The sequence below is a fragment of the Gopherus evgoodei genome, chromosome 18 (genome assembly GCF_007399415.2).
Source record: "Gopherus evgoodei ecotype Sinaloan lineage chromosome 18, rGopEvg1_v1.p, whole genome shotgun sequence".
Taxonomy (NCBI): Eukaryota; Metazoa; Chordata; order Testudines; family Testudinidae; genus Gopherus; species Gopherus evgoodei.
In genome coordinates this window covers 8,790,601-8,809,609 of record NC_044339.1, presented here as the reverse complement: position 1 = coordinate 8,809,609, position 19,009 = coordinate 8,790,601, and the positions used below count along the sequence as shown (strand labels likewise).

The 19,009-nt window shown below is 43.7% G+C and overlaps 1 protein-coding gene across 3 annotated transcripts; it reads left to right on the top strand.

Annotated features, from left to right (window-relative positions):
• The first annotated feature begins 266 nt into the window (after positions 1–266).
• On the top strand, positions 267–18,734 carry DNAJC16 (DnaJ heat shock protein family (Hsp40) member C16). 3 transcript variants are annotated; one of them, XR_003997096.1, is made up of 16 exons: positions 267–341; positions 1,936–2,121; positions 3,805–3,871; positions 5,122–5,455; positions 6,638–6,822; positions 7,939–8,043; positions 8,702–8,860; positions 9,653–9,783; positions 10,516–10,699; positions 11,730–11,912; positions 12,496–12,572; positions 13,107–13,187; positions 13,281–13,376; positions 14,171–14,341; positions 14,891–15,800; positions 16,094–18,734. XR_003997096.1 is itself a non-coding variant. In XM_030537535.1 (15 exons), the coding sequence occupies exons 2-15, from the start codon at positions 1,955–1,957 to the stop codon at positions 15,288–15,290; spliced, it is 2,337 nt and encodes a 778-aa protein (XP_030393395.1). In that variant the 5' UTR covers positions 267–341; positions 1,936–1,954; the 3' UTR covers positions 15,291–18,734. The 3 variants fall into 3 exon arrangements, 2 of the variants coding, with proteins under 2 accessions (XP_030393395.1, XP_030393393.1); XM_030537535.1 differs by having other exon boundaries at positions 14,174–14,341; positions 14,891–18,734; XM_030537533.1 differs by having other exon boundaries at positions 14,891–18,734.
• The last annotated feature ends 275 nt before the right edge of the window (positions 18,735–19,009 follow it).

The window sequence follows — 19,009 nt, the reverse complement described above, 5'->3', positions numbered from 1 at the left end:
GCAGGCTGACATCATGACATGTCGTCACGCCCCAGGTCATGGTGCTGTGATGACATGGGCCAATGTCTCACCATGACTTCACATCACGATACTCTCGCCGCGACACGAAATGTGGTTTCAACAAGGCATTCCCCCACCCCGGGAGTCTTCGCTTGTATCCCGTCATGCTCCGCAGGATGGTACTCGCTAGCCCTCGGAGCGCCGCGCTGCTCTATGGTCCGTGTCCCTCTCTATGACCGGGTGGAGCAGAGAGCGGAAGTGAGCACTGCGCCGTCTCTATGGTGACGGCGAGAGGCGGGGCGGCGAAGCCGGAAGCCGGGACCGGGCCCCCGGAGCGCAGGGTGGGTATCGCCCCCCCCCAGGGGTCCCGGCCTCGGGGTGGGCGCTGGCCCTTTAAGGGGCTTCGCCATGTGATCTGGGGCTGACCCTTCCCGCGGCCCGTCCCGCCGGGTCCGGGGCTCGCGCTCCGAGCGCCGCCTGCGGCCTGGCAAAGGGCAGTGGGGGTGACAGTCGGGGCGCCTGGCTGCGGGTGAGCCCAGAGGGCAGCTGTGGGGCTGGCAGGGCCCTGCTGGGGAGTAGCCTTGGGAAGCACGGGGCGCTCCCCCCCACCCAGTGCCGGGGGGGCAGGGACGGATCGGGTGCGCTATTCCTGGGCCCCTGGCTCCTCTCTCGTCCCCCCACCGCAGCCCCCTGCCTGGGGGAGCCCGGGGTGTCAGCAGCTGCGCTGTCAGATCACGTGCCTCCAAATTTACATGTCATAACAAGAAGGTTTTGGAAAACCTGAGACATATGTTTTGTGATTTTTGAAGGGGGGGGGGGTGTTACTGTTTCAATGTCCAGTGCTAGGATTTCCCTTAAACAGATAAACAGCCGCTGCTAGATAGTGTCTGGAGACCAAAGATTGTAGCTCTAAGAACCGGATGGTAAAACTGACTGCATTGATTTCCACTTCCCAAGATGTGAATTATGCAGACTATAAATAAAGAGTGTAAATAGTGAAAAACTGGATTACAAAAATTCTCCACTATTAATAATCTGTTATAACTAACATCTGTGAATAAATGTATTTACATGATCAGTTTAAAAATCTCACCTCATCTGTGAGAAATGGTTTCACTTAACTGTTGCAAGCAGCGTTCAACATAACAGTGACAGATTGTTAAAAATGTTTTTTTTTGTATTCTTTCATTTTATTTAATTGTGTGGTTGGCTGCATTTTAAGTAGTCAACCCGTTGTCATTGTGCATTTAGTTTCAGGAGGCGATCCTGTGGATCTTATACGTGAACAGGAGAGAGAAACAATTTTTGGAAAATACAGTTTTAAAAACACAACACTGGGGGCTGAGGGACAGATGTGGTACCTGAAAATATTCTAACTCACTTTTTTGAAACTGACTAGAGTTCACGGTGGCATTGTTCCTTCAACTAACGTGGTCCCATCTAACTGTCAGCCACCAGAATTCTTTGGTTTCTGATTTGCTAGTGTAGTACTAGCATTTAGAAAAGTGTACTGGTCCTTTAAGTATCTGCTAGTCCTAATAAATGATGGAACAGCAGAAACAGCTACAGTTTACTGCTTTTTTAATACCTTAAAACTGGTAGTGAACTGTTAGTAGGTGTAAAGCACGGGTCTCTTACTCTAGAATTCTCAAGATCGAAGCTACTAAAATGTTGAACTGTAGGTGAAGCAAAATTATAATTAGAATGATGTGATATTTCATGACATGCAAGGGCTGGAACAGACCCTCTCCCAAATCCTACCTTTTTAGTAATATAAGACATGAATTCTGGTCTTGGTTGTTTGAAGGAGATGGGGCCTTTGGTTTTTCAGTTCTTTTGCCAGTGGTCCAGGACTAAATATAGGGGTTCCTGGATTTTGCATCTGTCTCTAGTTTTGCACTTCTGTCTTATGCATATGGAAACTCTCCTGTCCAGGTTGCCTAAAGGAAGAGAAATGGAACTGAAAAAGTTAAGCATCTCGTTGGTTGTGGTCCTGGTTCTGGTCTTGGTCCTGCAAATTTTGTCTGCCGTGGATTTTGATCCATACAGAATCCTTGGGGTTAGCAGGACATCCAGCCAGGCTGACATTAAAAAGGCTTATAAGAAGCTCGCCCGGGAATGGTAGGTGGATCAAAATATTTTGCATATTAAATGGTTTCTGCAAGCTAGAGTCAGCTATTTTCACCGGGGCACAAAATATTTGTGAGAGAAACCATCATTTACAAAATAAAAACAAAGGCATTTAAAATGGTACAATAACCGTTTTCCTCCCTATATACAGTACATGTGCTCTTACCATGTTGAATAAAACCATATTCTGAATAGTGAGCCAGTGCCTCACTTGGTGTACATCAACTTAAATCCACTATGGAACTACACTGATTTATTTCAGCTGAGGAGCTGGCCCACTGTTCTTAAGTAAATGTATCTGTTGGCCAGAGAGAAATTTTTTTTTTTTTTTTAAAGGAGAAGGAAAACTTTCTAATAAAGGGCAATTATGCAGCTGAAAGAGAAGTACTTACTTCAGTAGTCCCATTGAATTCAATGGCACATCTTTTGTGAGTAAATACTACTCAAGAAAAGGTTTGTCGAATTGGACCTATAATGTTAGTTATCTTGTTTGCATGTGTATTCTAAGTAAAGGCTAATCATACATTATGTTTTGTATATATGATGAGAGTCTTGATCCCATGTACCTTGCTCACACAAATGACCTGCCGATTTCAGTGGGACTATTCACAGGTTGACAACAAGAATTGCAGGATCTGGCCCTAAATTTTAGTTATTTTTGCACATTGCACATGGTGTAATAATTTCTGATGATACTAACTTCCACTTCATCCAGTACTCTCGATATCAGACTCTGGAGGGTCTAATATGAAACTCTTTCCCCCTCTATCTTGTACATTACAAAATGTAGCACATAGGAAGAATCACCAAGGGCAGAAAGTTAAGAAACAAATGTCTTTTAATAACTTCTGTGCTATATCTTTAAGGTTGTTGTAGGAATTGCAACAGGATCACATTCACTAGTTAATTTCTCCCACTAGTTATGTGTTCTCCTCACATCCAGTAACTCAACTGAGTAAATCTATTATTATTTTTATATATATAAATTTGATCATGACTAACTTCTAGTTAGTGAGCTTTTTTTTTTTTTAAGTCAAATTTTCAGGAGTCTTAAAAGAGGAAGTGAATTAAGTTAAGCCAAATTATGACCATACATTAAGACCTGTTTCATATACTGGAGAGAAGAGCTGATGTACAGCATCTGGAAAAACATGATTATCTGATAGCTTCTGGGTCTCATAGAACCTAGGCATTAAGGTTGTGGTCTAATGCTATAATGGAAAACTATTAACATGCAGAATAGAGCTGCAGATGTACCAAGTAGCTGCTCTGCCTGATATATATAGGGCAGCAGCTAGAGCATGCATCTTTGAAATTGGTAGGATTGTTGCTGAAGGAATTTACTGCCTGGTGTTAAATCAACTTTTTAGCTCCACTTGGACCATTTATTTATGAAATAAAATTCAAAACTGAGGAAATACATACACCACTCAAATCCCATTGAAATTCTTTATGTGGTTCAGCCTGGGTAGGAGAAATAGACTTTTCCCATAAATCTGCATCAGATGGATTAAGAAGTGGGTACCAGTAAATGGAATTAATGTCTACATATCCCGCTTAGCATGAGTATTGAACTGAAGCTGAAAACACTTGTGGCTCGCTGTGACTCCCTGTGATAAATTGCTGATGCTTTCTAAAGGACAAAATCCATTTTCTTTATTTTTTGCATTGTAGGCACCCTGACAAAAACAAGGACCCAGGAGCAGAAGATAAGTTTATACAAATTAGCAAGGCCTATGAGGTATTAAACACTGTTTGGTAACTTTGTGCTGCTTTCAGGATGTATATTAGAACCTGGAAAATGCTGTTCATCTTTTACAAGTAGTCTTTACTATTTTCCAGTTATATCTACATGGAACAATTTCTCTGCTCTGTGTATGGCAGGGTAGGCTGGTGGAATCTTTGTCTAGGTTTTCTTGAGGAAAAACTATCCCCTGGATGCTGCTGTTTTAAAAAAAAACAAACCCTGCATATCCATTTAACACTTCCCCAGCTATTGGGGGAGATGTGAATTAATCAAAGAGTATTAATTAATTAAAGCAAAGAGTATGGGGTATCCACTGAGTTCAGCAAAGCAGGCTGGTGCTACCTCTTCATATTTGTTATGCATATTCCAGTGATGACGTAAGTGGTGTTAATGGCTTGCGAGCTTTAGTCACTTCTAAAATATTATTTGCATAAGTAGCACTTGCAGGTCACTCATCCAAGCCTCACTGAAGAAGCTACCTCAGCATGTGGCATCTCAGCCGATGCTCTTCTTACATCCATGCTGAGTCCCCAGGAATAAACTGAATTCTCATCTCCCAGCTCAATCGGCAGTTTCCGCTTAAAGTGCTGCTTGTCTTCCTGAGCGCTTCAGCTCTTCAAATTCACGTGGCTGTTAGATATTTGAAATTACGAGAAAACCACAATAGTCTTCTAGACTATGTTGGTTTTAGGACTCATTTTTATGGCCTCTTAGCTGAGAAACTGAAATGATAAAGGAATTTGGAAGACAGCGTCACAGAACTAGGAAGCCAGAAATTAATATTTAAAAAGATTGGTTAGCTAGTGACTAGGTTTGTACAAAATTCTCCAAATAAATGTTCTGTTTATTTGTGTGAACTCTGTCTCACTCCATGCCACATACATGGATTTGTCTCCAGAGACATAGGTGTAAAAGACATGACAGTTCTCTTTCTTGGAGCTCAACTGGGTAGATGTTCAGGAAAAGGAATTCCTCTTCCAGGGTGTTGGAACATTTTTTATAGTGGGGGTGCTGAGAGCCATTCAACTAAATTGGAAATCCTATATATAATGGAAACCACTTCAAGTCAGGGGGTGCTGCAGACCCCCACATTCCGTTCCAGCACCTATGTCCTCTTCCCAGTGTATCTGCTCCTTATGGCTATTCTATCATTTTAAGAAGGGGAATTATCATCCTTCCAGTTCCCTCTCAACATGTGCCAGGCCTTGTTTCTTTTCAACTCCTCTTAACTCTGTGCTTGACAGATCCTCTCCAATGAGGAAAAGAGATCAAACTTTGATCGTTACGGAGACGTGGGTGAGAACCAGGGGTACCCTCAGCAGCAGCAGCACCGCCAGTTCCATCACTTCCACGAAAGCTTTTACTTTGACGAATCCTTTTTCCACTTCCCGTTTAATTCGGAGCGACGAGACTCCTTCGATGAGAAGTACTTGCTGCATTTTTCGCACTACGTGAACGAGATTGTACCGGACAGTTTCAAAAAGCCCTACCTCATTAAAATAACCTCGGACTGGTGCTTCAGCTGTATCCACATTGAGCCTGTGTGGAAGGAGGTTGTTCAGGAGCTAGAGGTGCTGGGTAAGAGAAGCAAATTTTCAAAACTCAAGATGCAACTTGTTTTCAGAGAGAGGCTGTCTCAAAGCTTTCCATCCTAGGCTTCAGCAACTGACTTCAACTTTTGGGGGTTGTGTTTGAATGTGAATTCAGCCATGGAGTTCCTTTGTGGTTTATCAATGTGGTGTGAATGGCTTTATTTCTGTTGTTTTCTAGTGTAAGTGGAGGGGCATTGATCTCCTTTTTTCCCAACACCAGTCCTCATCAATGAAACTGAGACAAGACAAAGTTAGGTTTAAAACATGAGGAAACACTTTAGATCTGTAGGGCTGAGTCAGTCGCTGAAGGGAGCTGGTGAAAGCCCTATCCCTGTAGGGAGCTGGCACTTGATGAAACAAGGCATTAGAAAATCTTGCCCTGGCAGAGAATGGACTAGATGCATTCTGGGGAGTCTCTTCCATCTCTAAATTCAGCGAGTGTCTCCTTTTCTGCTGCAGTGTGATTAAACCATTCCTAGTGCCTGCATCACTCTAAATAGCACCAAGGATTGTTGCATGGTCAGGTACTGCTATGTTCTGGCCTGTAACATTGCATTGCCCTTTGATATACATCAAGAATGGTCCTGAGATGCAATCTGGAGTCTAAAGGGGGCTGTGAGCCAGCCCAAACTTGACCAGAGTCAAGGCCACTATCATGTAGGACACAGGAGGATGTGAGAAAATTTTGGTGTCCAAAATAAAAATCAGGGAACCCTGGCAACATATACCTGGATTCCAGTTAAGTGCTTGCAGTGTTTCTTGCTCAGGGTGAAAATTCCTGTCCCCCTTATCGGTCATCTAAATAACCGGAGATGGTCAATACAGAGGACATAGAATCCAAAATAAGAGTGCCAGGATAAGACGTTGCTGCACTGTATATTTAACATGATATTTTTCCTTGGGGTTTTAACGTGCTGAATAGAGAACCTTTAGGCAGAAGAGTAAGGCAGAGATGGTACCATTGTTACTTCTTCCTGAGAGCAGAGTAATACAACTCCCCATGGAATGTGAAAAGGGGAAACACTATGTGGTACCAGCTGAATAATTCATCCTCTCGGTGTGCTGTGTAACAGCAGCCACCTTAGTGCTGATTCCTTTTAGGGGAGTTTGGGTCATTCACCTGCCATGTCAAGGTGACCCTCTTTTTGGATTTGCCCTCCGTTTTCAGGAGTGGGAATTGGAGTCGTCCACGCTGGGTATGAGAGACGCCTCGCACATCACCTGGGAGCACACAGCACACCGTCCATTCTGGGACTCATTAATGGGAAAATATCCTTCTTCCACAATGCGGTCATCCGAGAGAACCTGAGGCAGTTTGTGGAGAGCCTTCTTCCAGGGAACCTCATAGAGAAGGTACGTGACAGGGAGATCAGCGTGTTTGGATTCTGATAAGTGGTAGTGTGTGCTAGACACTTGGATCTCTTTGTTGTCTCTGATGTGACCTTTGTCTTGAGGATGTCAGAAGTTTCTGAAGCTATATGCAATGGCCTTAATCAAGGGAGAATGGTGGTTCAGAAGAGTGAAATCGTTACAGCTATAAATGCTGGAGGCGGTTTTGAAGGAAACACTACATTCACGCACAAGATGGAATTTTTCTCCATCTTCCCCTGTGCATGGTGAGATAGGTGCTAGAGCTGGCAGCAGGACACTGGTGATACCCCACTTACCATAACTCATGTCCTTCAGGGTTAACTGCAGTGCTTCATGGTAAGCATTTGATCGTATACATGGCTTACGTTAGGGCTCCTAACCACACGTGTGCCGATTTGACACTGTTTGGGACTACACCAGAGATAGTTACAACTATATTAAGGAATGGTGTTTGAAGTCTGCTTGGAGGGTAGCCATAGCCAGGTTCCAAAACGGTGCTCCAGTGTGGACATGACCTTAGAGACCATCACTGTATGTCTCTTCCCCTCCCTTGCCCTATCCTGCAAACTGATAAGTATATCTTGCAAGATTTTCTGTATTCTCAGCTCCTGCAGATTTTTAGGCCTGGCTCAAAGCCTACTGAAGTGCATTGGGTATCATTCTGTTGACTTCAGCACACTTTGGATCAGGCCAGTAAATGGGAGTTGAGCGCATTTTTTGGCAGACAGAGCTTTTTATCACTAGAGACATTTTTAAATAAACATATTGTTAGACTTCTACTCTGCCCTTTTTGCTGATTTCCCCATCTGAAGTACCAGTTAGCTGCTGTGGAAATGATTATGATGCCACTGAGAATTTATGACATCAAGTCAGGAAAGATCAGCAAAAGCAGAGAGAACTGTTAGTGTAAAAATCCTGGTTTTGCACAAATCACCTTAGCCGGAAAAGATGTATGGGCACAGGTGTCCTTTACAAAACAGAAATCATGACATTCTGGCAGCTTTTTAGGACCCAGTTCTAATGCAGCCATTTAATCTTACTGAACTTTAGTTTTCTGAATGTATTGAGGTTGAAACGAACGTTCTGTTTACATTTAAGATTACAGATAAAAGTTATGTCCAATTCCTGTCGAACTGGAAGAAGGAAAATAAACCCCATGTTCTTCTGTTTGATCATATGCCAGTAGTGCCATTGCTATACAAGGTAATGTGTGTGTGTGTGTGTGTGTGTGTGTGTGTGAGATCTCTGGCATTTGGAAAGCTTTGTAAATCCACCTGTCTTAGTAGAGAATGGGATCTCGGTATAGGCACAGGCTGGATGGTTCATCTAAGTAGCATTACCCACCCCGAACACCCAGCAATTACATATGTGTTATTTGGAGACTGCATAGTCAGGTGACCTGCTTTTGCTAACTGTTTTAAACATCCGAATATGAGTAGAACGTACTTCTCTTGCCATAGACAGATCTCTAGTGGAAGTAAGGGCATGGGTGGGGTTGAGGGCAAGGGGAGAAACCATCATTCCTTTCCCACCACAAATAGTTAATGATCTGGGCCATTTGAGCACTGGGTCTAGTTTGTTTGAGGATGATGAGTTGCTAAAGAAACAGTTGGCCAGATATAGAATGTTAGATTGTAAAATAAAACCATGGATCCTGCCAATCTTCCTCTGTCATGAGGAAGAAGCTAACTGTATAATAAGCCTGGTAAAGGGAATGGGCTGACTGTGTGTATCATTTGGCTGTTCTAGACTTAACAGTGCTGCGGAGGCTATGGGGAAATAGTCACCATAAGCTTTACTGGGGAAGAATCAAAGCATGATCTGCAGTGTAAACATGCACTGCACCTCTTTTTCCTTCTAGCTCACTGCTTTTGCGTACAGAGATTATTTGTCCTTTGGATATGTGTATGTTGGACTCAGAGGAACTGAAGAGTTGTCCAGACAATATAACATCAATGTCTACACCCCCACCATGATGATCTTCAAGGAACATATTGATAAGCCTGCCGATGTTATTCAGGTGTCACTTTGTGGTCTGCATCTTTGTCTGTCTGTCTGGGTTTTAAGTAAAATATATAGTAACTACTTTTCTGGTCTGTTTCATACATCAGAAGTTGATCAGTGGAGCATTTCAAACCAACTCTGGGTTGGATGGGAGCAGAAATTGGAGCTTCAGAAGGATGTCTTGAATGACCGTCAGGGAGGGAGGGAGCTCTGTAGGTTTCAACAGACATCTGAACTTGGAGGATAACTGGGTGACAGTTGTGGTTTTCACTGGTGCATAGTTTAGTAACTAAGCTGGTGGAGGAAGGCAGGTCTTTGGGTTTCAGTGGCGCAGTAACTGTAGAGAGAGAGGGCAGCTCTTAATTCAGCTTTGTCAGAATTCCTTAGTCTCCTGGGACCAACCCTTGTCTCTGAGGAATTCCTTAGAGAGTCCATGAGACTTAGAGGTTTCATAGAGAAAGTGCATTAATAGTGAAAGGTTCTTGTGCAGGTACACCCCAGTAAATGCTGAGTCGTCAGAAGCCTTTGGTCACTGTTGCAGTTTCTGACTGTTGGGATTTTAATATTACTGGATGCTCTGATTTTTTTTTCCCCTCAGCAACAACAGCTGTTTAATGCCCCTTCTCCAGGGGCATTCATGAGCGGCCACACTTCCAATCTCCTGAACATCTCTTCCATGTGTAAAACAGCCTGTTGACCTTCATCATGGTGACCCTTTAACACTAGAGCATTCATGTTCCTTGAGAGCTGAACATACTTCTAGTTTAGCTGAACAGTGCTGATCTTCTGTATGCTTTGTCCTTTCCAGGCAAGAGAGATGAAAAAGCAGCTCATTGATGACTTCCTTTCCCAGAACAAGTTCCTTCTGGCAGCCAGACTCACCAGCCAGAAATTGTTTCGTGAACTGTGTCCTGTGAAGAAGTCTCACCGTCAGCGGAAGTAAGGCTTGCTGCAATGGAAGTTCCTCCTATCCTCATGCGCTCCTACTCCCGGTGGCTGCTTACAGGCGACGTCTCATTTAACTCTCTGTGGGGGGTCCATTGAAAGAATAGAAATTGCTAGACAGGATCAGAGCAGTGGTTCATGTAATCCAGTATCCTGTCACCATCAGTGGCCAGTGCCAGATGCTTCACAGGGATTTCCAAGAAGCCCGTCAGTGGCAATGATGGAACAACCTGCCCCCATGGAAGTTTCCTCCTAACCCCTAATAATGCAAGGTTAGGTCTATATCCCTTCGGAGGCATTGAGGGGGTCTCTCTGTATTTAGTATTAGAACTTTGGATGTTCTTCTTATACATCTAAATGTCTAATCTGTTTTTGAATCCTGCTAAGACCTTGGCCTCTGTTGCATGGCAATGAGTCCCAGAAGCTAATTGTGCATTGTGTGAAAGTAGTTCCTTTTATCAGTTTCAAACATGCCACTTTTCAGTTCACTATCCCCTTGTTCTTGTATTATTAAACAGAGTACCTTGCAGTAACTCTGTGGGGACAGGAACATAGAAGATGGGAAGGACTGAGATTGGAACATTGAGCAATGGAGTGTGTAAGAAGATAGACACCATGAAGTGTCTCTCTGGCTCGTCAGGGTCTGTTCTAGCTGGCAGGTTGGGTTTGTTATTCGTTTGTGTCTCCAGGCCTGCCGTGAATCCTTCATTTCATTGTGTTGTTTAGGTACTGTGTGGTTTTACTTACTGGCGAGGGTGACAAGTTTGCTAAGACCTATGAGGCATTTGTGGCCTTTGCTCTGGCAAACACGAAAGACACCGTGAGGTTTGTGCATATCTACAACGACCGTCAGCGAGACTTTGCCCATGCCTTGCTGATGGATGATGAGAAATATTGGGGGAAATCTGCCGTGAGTGTCACATTTTCCTTCTGCCTAATCTGTAATTCAGTCTCTCTCTGAGCTTTATTCTTTTTCACCCCAACCTCAAAAATGTTCAGGGGGAGAGAATATTGATGCTGCTTCTTTGAAATATTACGGGAGCATGTTATGGGCAGGATCAGACCTCTCTACTTGTAACAGATCCTCTTGTATTGCATGTTGGTGTGCTCTGCTTCAGGTTGGACCTTCATTGTCTTGTGTATTGCAATTCCCTTCTTTTTGATCTGTCCCGATCTCCGCTCTCTAGCCTCCAGCCTTTGCCAAACACCACTGCCTGCCTTCTGACACGTACAAAGTATAACCACGTCATCTTCCATTCTCATGATTCCACTGGCTCTGTTCATTTCACTGTCCAGTTCAAAATTGTCCTCTTTGATCTTAAACCCCTCCATGAACTTGCTCCTGCCAGTCTCATGGATGGACCTCGTTTCTCTCTACTCCTTCCCAAACTACTCCTGCTTATTTAGCACTGTTCTCTTCTGTCTTTCACTCTGTCACTCCACTCTTAATGTGAGAGCTTTGTCCTTGGCAGCTCCTCCTATTTGGAATGTCCTTCCTATGTCTCACCACCAAACCCACTGTTTTATTTCACATCTCTGCTGAGAAAACATCCCTTTTTTTCCTCCTTGCTTATGCTTCTTAATTACTCTCCTTCTGGCTAACTCTAATTAGTTAACTCTAATGTGATGTGGAATGCAGTGTGCAGGAAAAACACTATACAAAATAAGTGTTGTGCTTCCAAAGAACAGCAGCCGGGGTTCAGAGAACATGTGCTGTTCATCTCTCTTCCTATTGGGTATAATGGAACATGCAGCTACTTTTTATACTTGTTCCCATTCCGATGTTGTGCCTGCCCTTTGACATGAGTGTCGTAAGAGATTAACTGAAATAGCTGTTTTTAATCTGGATCCTAGTTCTGAATTCTCATTTGACACATCAAGGCTTTCTTCCAAGTTGGTATCTTGTTCTCTGAAGCTTGTGCTGTTACTGCTTTGTCCAGGTGGCCATCTTGGAAAGGCGCAATAATGTAGGAAGAGTGGTCTATAAAATCTTGGAAGATGCCTGGGAGGGCAGTGAAGAGGATAACTTCATCCTTTTGGATCGTCTGGCTCAGTTAAGAACAGACCCTGGTCTTCTCTCTTCAGACACTGTCCTGCCAGACTTGAATGATGAACTTGCCCCAGTAAGTATTCTCAATTTTGTAGAGGCATAGCAAACCTATGTTAGCTGGTTCTAGTTAACTCTGAGGGTACATCTTCACTACCCGCTGGATCGGCGGGTAGCAATCGATCCAGTGGGGATCAATATCGCATCTAGTCTAGACATGATAAATCAACTCTGAGCGCTCTCCCGTCAACTCCTGTACTCCAGCGCTGCAAGAGGTGCAAGCAGAGCCAATGGGGGAGCGCCAGCAGTCGACTCACCGTGATGAAGACACCACGGTAAGTCCATCTAAGTGTCAACTTCAGCTACATTATTCGCATAGATGAAGTTGCATAACTTAGATCGATTCCCCCCCCAGTGTAGACCAGGGCTAAAACTGCACCACTGTGGTCAGTGATGGGAATTGTGCTAGAGTTTTGAGTATTGGAGAGGCAAGACTCTTTCACTGTGTATGCATCAGCTGCAGGGGCAGCCCCTGGGCTCTGAGGTAGTTGAGCTGGTTTGGACAAGGGGTGCAGAGGGGATAGTCACATAGTTGATTTGTTTCTTCATGGGTGAGGGGAGAGCATCCACCTTGTCATTGATCTGTTGTATCTTTACAGGTGTTCTTTCTCCGATGGCTCTACTCCGCAATAGAATATGTCTCAGACTGCTGGGATAGTGTATTTCATAATAACTGGTATGGAATCTGATTTAAAATATCAGGATAGCTCTTATTTTGTGTATAGATGTAATAGCCCTTTGTCTTGCCCGAGGATAAATTCAAAAGCATATCTAGATATGGAGGTATCTGATGGGGACAGAAGGAGACATATATATCTTCTCTTGGAGAAAGGAGAGGAACTGTGGGCCAGTGAAGCTTGACTTCTGTCTCATCTTCTGGGTAGCTAGTTGAGCTGTGAAGCTGAGGTCTGCCACTGGATTTTATGCTACTGAAAACACACCGCACCTGTTGGCAATAGTCCTGGCTTGGCTGTCTTGCTGTGCGGTTTTCATTAGCGTTTAGGGTATTTTAAAAACATTCTTCCGTTTGTCTCCCTGCCTTTCATTAGAAGATAGGAACAATGAGAGAGCTTCCATTAAAGCCCTTCAAACAGGAGACAGGCAATTCAGGGAAAATTATATGCTGTTATCTGGGGTGGAAGGGATCTGAAAACCTGAGGCAGAGGTTGACTGTAGGAACTCAGAAGTAACTGCAAACCTTCTCTCTTAGGCGGGAAATGATGCCGCTTCTTTCCCTGATCTTCTCAGCCCTCTTCATTCTCTTTGGCACTGTTATTGTTCAGGCTTTCAGGTTAGTACTTACCAGACCATCTGTTGGAGCCTTACAGACCAGATTTCAGCATCTCAGTTGAAACTTACCCTGTTTTAAAATGCTCCTTTGCAGCGACTCGAGCGATGAGAGAGACTCTCCTCTCCCCCAGAAAGAAGATCCCTCTGAAAAGAATGAAAAGAATGACACAACCTTCAGCAAAGAGAACAGGTTTCCCCTGCTAACTCCTTCCTGCACTAGTCAGGCCTTCTCTGCACCTCCACTTTCCTGCTCAAGAGGCTTGGTGGGGCACAGTCTTTTTCCTACTGCCTTTCCCCCAGGCAGAGAGGGCAGGTTGGGGAAGGGCAGTGAGTAGGTAGTAGGGAAGTAATGGAGCTGGTGTGAACATGCTGCTGTGAGTGACAGGCAGCATGTGAACAGAGCATGGGTGAGTTTGGTGTAGCTGATATAAAGAGTGAACAGGGAATGGGCAGTCAGCGGAAAGCAACAAATTGAATATTTGGGACCAAAAGCCCCTTCGAGGTAGAGGACTGGAAAGTAGCTGTTACCTGAGCTGTGACTGAAATCTGTCAGACAAGGGAGCCACTGCTAAGTTCCTTGAACTAGCAACAGACTAGTGGCTGTACAGCCAACTTCTTTCCATCTACCCACCTTTCTCCATCTCCTACATTTATGATCTATCCTCCCACCACACAGTCACTTAGAAACCCCCCTGTTTGCCTAGACAAATACTTTGTGGAGTGATGAAGGAGAAGAAACAATGATTTGCCAAAGAACATCTAATCTTTAATCTTTAGCAGGCCAAAGATAAACTGCTTGAATAGGCTTTGGATAGAGGGTCTAGGGGGTGTGAGTTTTCAGGGGTTCTGCACTGTGCCAGATTAGCCAACACATTGTGACATGGGTTTTGAGTGACTTTTCACTAAGTCACTCTTTCCTTATAGTGCCCAGGTGCATTTACTGTCCTTTGCTCCTTTTTCACTTGAGTCATTCTCTCTGCCCAGCAGGATTCCCAAAAAGGGCTTTGTCGAAGTGACTGAGCTAACAGATGTTACCTATACTAGTAACCTCGTGCGCCTGAGGCCAGGTCACATGAACGTGGTTCTGATCCTTTCCAACCCCACCAAAACCAGCCTACTTCAGAAGTTTGCCCTGGAAGTCTACACATTCACAGGGTCAGTATGGAGTTCTTCTTTGGGCTTCTGCTATGCTCTTAATGGCCTGTGTAGTCTCACGCAGTGGATAGGCTTGGGGTGTGTATTGTTGCATTGCTTCGTCACGTGTATTCTTGTATGCTTGCTCCCAAGAACATCTTCACCTTCATGTGGGTGCTTGCACCTGTGAGACGGCTTAAATGAATAGCTGTTTGATAGCCAACATTAAATGGGTTGGTGGGCTCAGCCCACTTTGTAATGGATGTGTGTTCTCCGTACTGCTGCTAGTGCAACTGTTAATCTCAGCAGAGAGGCCAAGGACTGGATGGGCCATGGAGCCTGAACTCTCCCCTCCAGGTCCCTCTACTGCCACTTATGCTATGCCTGTGTTCGGACAAATACAGGGCTTCACTTTCCAGGGCTTTAAGTCAGTCAAAATAGTTTGTGCAAAAACAATAAAAAATAAATTACTTCAACCCTGCTTCAATTTCTAACCTTGATGTTTCCTGTCTGGTGTCTGGTCTGAACTGGAACACAGGTTAAATTGGTTCCCTCTCACTTCTCCTGCAGGAGCAGCTGTCTTCATTTCTCCTTCCTGAGCCTCGATAAGCATAGAGAATGGCTGGAGTATTTGTTAGAGTTTGCCCAGGATGCTGCCCCCATTCCATATCAATATGATAAACATTTCCTGGAGCGCGACTACACCGGTTACGTCCTAGCTCTAAATGGCCACAAGAAATACTTCTGTCTCTTCAAGCCTCACAGATCGGGGGATGAAGGGGGAACCATGGGGTCCTCTGAGGATTATGACCCCTTGCTACCTACAGGAGAAGCCCGAGGAAAATCCTCCTGCAGTCCAGGATCCAAACAAATTAGAAACAAATTAAGCAAGTTGTCCTTATGGATGGAACGTCTCTTAGAAGGTTCCTTACAAAGGTTCTATATTCCATCCTGGCCTGCATTAGACTGAAGGGATTTAAAAGAGATTCAGACACTACAAACTTTTTAAGATGACAACCATGGACAGTTCTTTCCAGGAATAAACAGTCATGAGAAATGGACAGTAGGTTTTAGATGAACTCTCCTAGGCCCAGTGAGTAGAAATATCTTCCTTCATCTTTGACCTAGGAATAAAAGATGAAACGTACTGAAGTCCTCTGTACCAAATTGTTCTTGTATTTGAATGCTGTACTATCTAAGACAAAACCCAGTCTATTTTCCTTTAATGTCCTGCTCACTGCATCGCCTATGTCCAGTGTCTTGTTTTTTCTCAGTTGAAGAAAACCTATGAGTTCTTCGCAACGCTGACTCAGTTTGGACTGAACACAATGAACTTGTTACGTAGGTCAGGTCCCCTTCTCAATGTTTAGCCCATAGTGCATGATGGTGAGATACTGGGAAGACCCTACAGAATCTCTCCAGCCTCTGCAACTCTGAAAGGCTTCATACCAAGCATTCTTATTTATCAGCTTTCCCTGTGGTAAGTGATTTAGGAGTGTGGTTGGGGGTATCTCCCTTGTAGCAAACCAATAGCCGGTATTTACAGATGGTGGGGGCTAGTAGGCGATCTGCATGTTTCATGCTCCTTGTGTAGTAGTTCCATGAGCAGCTTCACCAGCTGAGCCATAAGCAGGGAGGGAAGGGGACTAACACAGCCGTAAATACTGTTAAGATGTTGAGCCATTTAAATGTACATTGTTTTTCAGATGCCTTTTTGCTTCTGTCGATTTTAGACTGTCTCTCTTAGAGCCATAACTTTACCCATGTCCTCAGATTGTAGGCATAAGCTGCTATGAGCCAGTAGACATGTAAAAGAAAATTTCAATACCTGCTAGTGAATCAACTTGGACACCTTTCAGACAACAATGGTACATCTCTAGTACAATATCGACACTTCTTTGTATCAAGGAACTTAATTTTTTAATGATTGTATTTTTGAACTATGTTGCCCCAAAAATGCTGTCATCGGATCGTCTGTTACATGTGGAACTAGTTTTGTTGTAGACAAATGTTTACAAGATGCTTCGTTTCAGCTTCTCTCACTTTGTTTTTATCCTCAGCTCAAATGTTTCTTAACATACAGGTTGCCTTTTCTTTTTCTTTTAAACATATGGTTCGGTGTGAAACTGGAACGGTTCTAGGCTGTGGAGTTACTGTACTTAATTATATCAAATGGGCTCTCCTACCAGCCCTTTGGCTTGCCCAGGGAGCTGGCATTTTGTTAGTGACAAGGAGCTGCTACCTGAACGTCAAGGTAAAAGGGAAAGGTTTCTTTTCAAAGCAGGGAACTGTAATCGTGCGACACTGCTACTTCCTTTTTTCTCTCTGTTAATCCGCATAGACTCAGTCACTTTATCTGATGTTTGCTGTAAACTTAATAAACTTCTCCAAAGTGACCTGGATAGGAATCTGAGGCTTCCACATGAGTAGGTCATGCTATGGTACGTGATGGCCAAATCCTGCATAAGTTTTCTTCTCATTCAGATTGAGATTAACTCTTGCGTAGCATTCTGAACCTTATTGTGAAGCACTCCTACAAGCATGGGGGTTTACTTAAAAACCTCACTACCCTCCCACCTGCTCCAGCAGAGCAGCCCAGTACTATGGATCAATATTCCACCAAGTGAGCTACCCTCTGACCCAAATGAGATCTAGGACTATTCAAACAACCTGATTGGCTGAACAGTCCTCAGAGCTTTATAACGGTGAGATAGTGACCCACTGAATTGGTGACTTGCTGCATTCTGCTTGGCTTCGAGAAGAGACGTGCTTCAACTAACGAAAGACCACTTGAACAATACTCATAATGCTCTTATATATAAGGGTACTGTCAGGTTAAAATATTAGACTCAACCGACCTTACCTATGTTACTTAAACCAATGGAGTTTAATCTGTAAAGTCCTTCCTGCAGCGTGAACCGTTTTGATTGCTGAGCACAGGCTATGAGAAGGAAGGAGAGGATTTTTCTTCTGAGGAGATATGTAGAAATAAAATGCCTAAAAACCCAGGCATTAGACTGACCCTGAACTAACCTTAAGCAGCAGACTGACTTTTCTCGCTTTATGCTGTTTCTGTTGAAGCCGGTGCTTTCGTTGGCTTGGGTAATGAAATAGCCTGGGTTTTTTGTGTTTGTAGCCAGTTCTGCCTTTGGGGTCTTGCATGGTAACAGTGCTGTAAACCCCAGAGTTGGACACACTGCAGAAGAATCCAGAATTCAAAAGAAAATTTTTGACACTCTAAACGCAGCTAACAATGTCTCGAGGAGCAGATTGGGCCCAGAAGGAGGATTTACAAAAGCTGTCGGTTACTGACTCTTCTGCTAGTCAGAAACTTTGGTATCAAACGTTAGGGCTTTAAACTAAGGGCCCACGTGTGCTGTGTAGAAGAAATTCCCCTGTCCAAGGACCCAGGAAAAGGCTATAGGCATTACTTAAACCCTGTATTGAGGCTCAAGTGGTGTGTAGGCCTTGTGTTTGTGTATAAACACCTGTTGATGTGGGTCTCGTGGAGAGAGCACTCACAGTAATACACCCTTGGGAAATAGCTAACTGGGGGGTACTACAGATTCCATTCAGTTACTGATAAAAGTAAACATAGAACAAAGTTGCAGGATCAAACCAGCTCATTTGTAAAAGTACCTAATTTTTTTTTTTGTATTGGTAGGGAGTAGCTACGTTTTCTTGGGCTCAGGCACACCCCAACTATTCTGAATGCATCTGTTCAGCAAGGGTAGCACTGCTCTGATATCCAGCTAGTTATGTTATTCATTTGGTGCAGAAGACCAGTCACAGGACCTCTCTGCTGCTTGGAATTGAATGTCTCTCCTTTCCCTCCACCCTTTTCCAGATGCTGCAAGACCATTAACCTGGGCTAATTTTTTGTCCACTACCCTCACTATTGCCCTTTGGTTTGCTTCATAGCGAAGGAAATGCACTGGGCCGTTCTCAGTTTATGCACGATACTTTCTTGAGCTAAGAGCAAGGAAGTTGTCAGTGCTAATGCACTGCTCTGTGACAAACCTAAATACAAGCTTTTTTTTTTTTTAAGTAAAACTCCTAGGAGCTGAAGCGAAACATCTGTACAACACAGGGAAAGGTAGCCTAGAGTCCAAATACTGTACCTGATCTCTCCCCTTGACTGAGTGTGCTACACAGCAGCTTCACAGTGATGGCTGACATATATATGGTCAGTAAAAGCTTGCCAGGAACTAATACAATAATGCAACCTGGGAGATTGGATTGAAAAGCAGGTAAATATTTTGCACTTTTGATACTCTTAGAGGGGGGGAAATAATTTATTTGGCAAATGTCTTTTTTTAATTTTTGTTTTTGTATTTGTGACCTGGCACTGATAATGTCATTTTGTTTTAAGATTATTACAGATTCGCAACTGAAATAAACTATTTTAATGTGAGACGATGAAGTGGCCTTGCATTTTAATCGATACATTGACAATGAGTGTGGCGTATGGGAGTTAATTGCAAAAGTTCGATGGCTGTTAACTGCTTGTAATTTAGCAAACGCAATAGGCTAGTTATCTCCACTCAGGCAACAGGGCTGCTTAACCAAGGACAATTGTTTCCAAAAACTGCCCTGTAGTTTAGTCAATGTTCCTATTGGCCTCCTGAAGCCTGACAGCTATGGGCCCTGGGAAAATCATGTATGAATGGGGTTTAGAAATGTCCCATC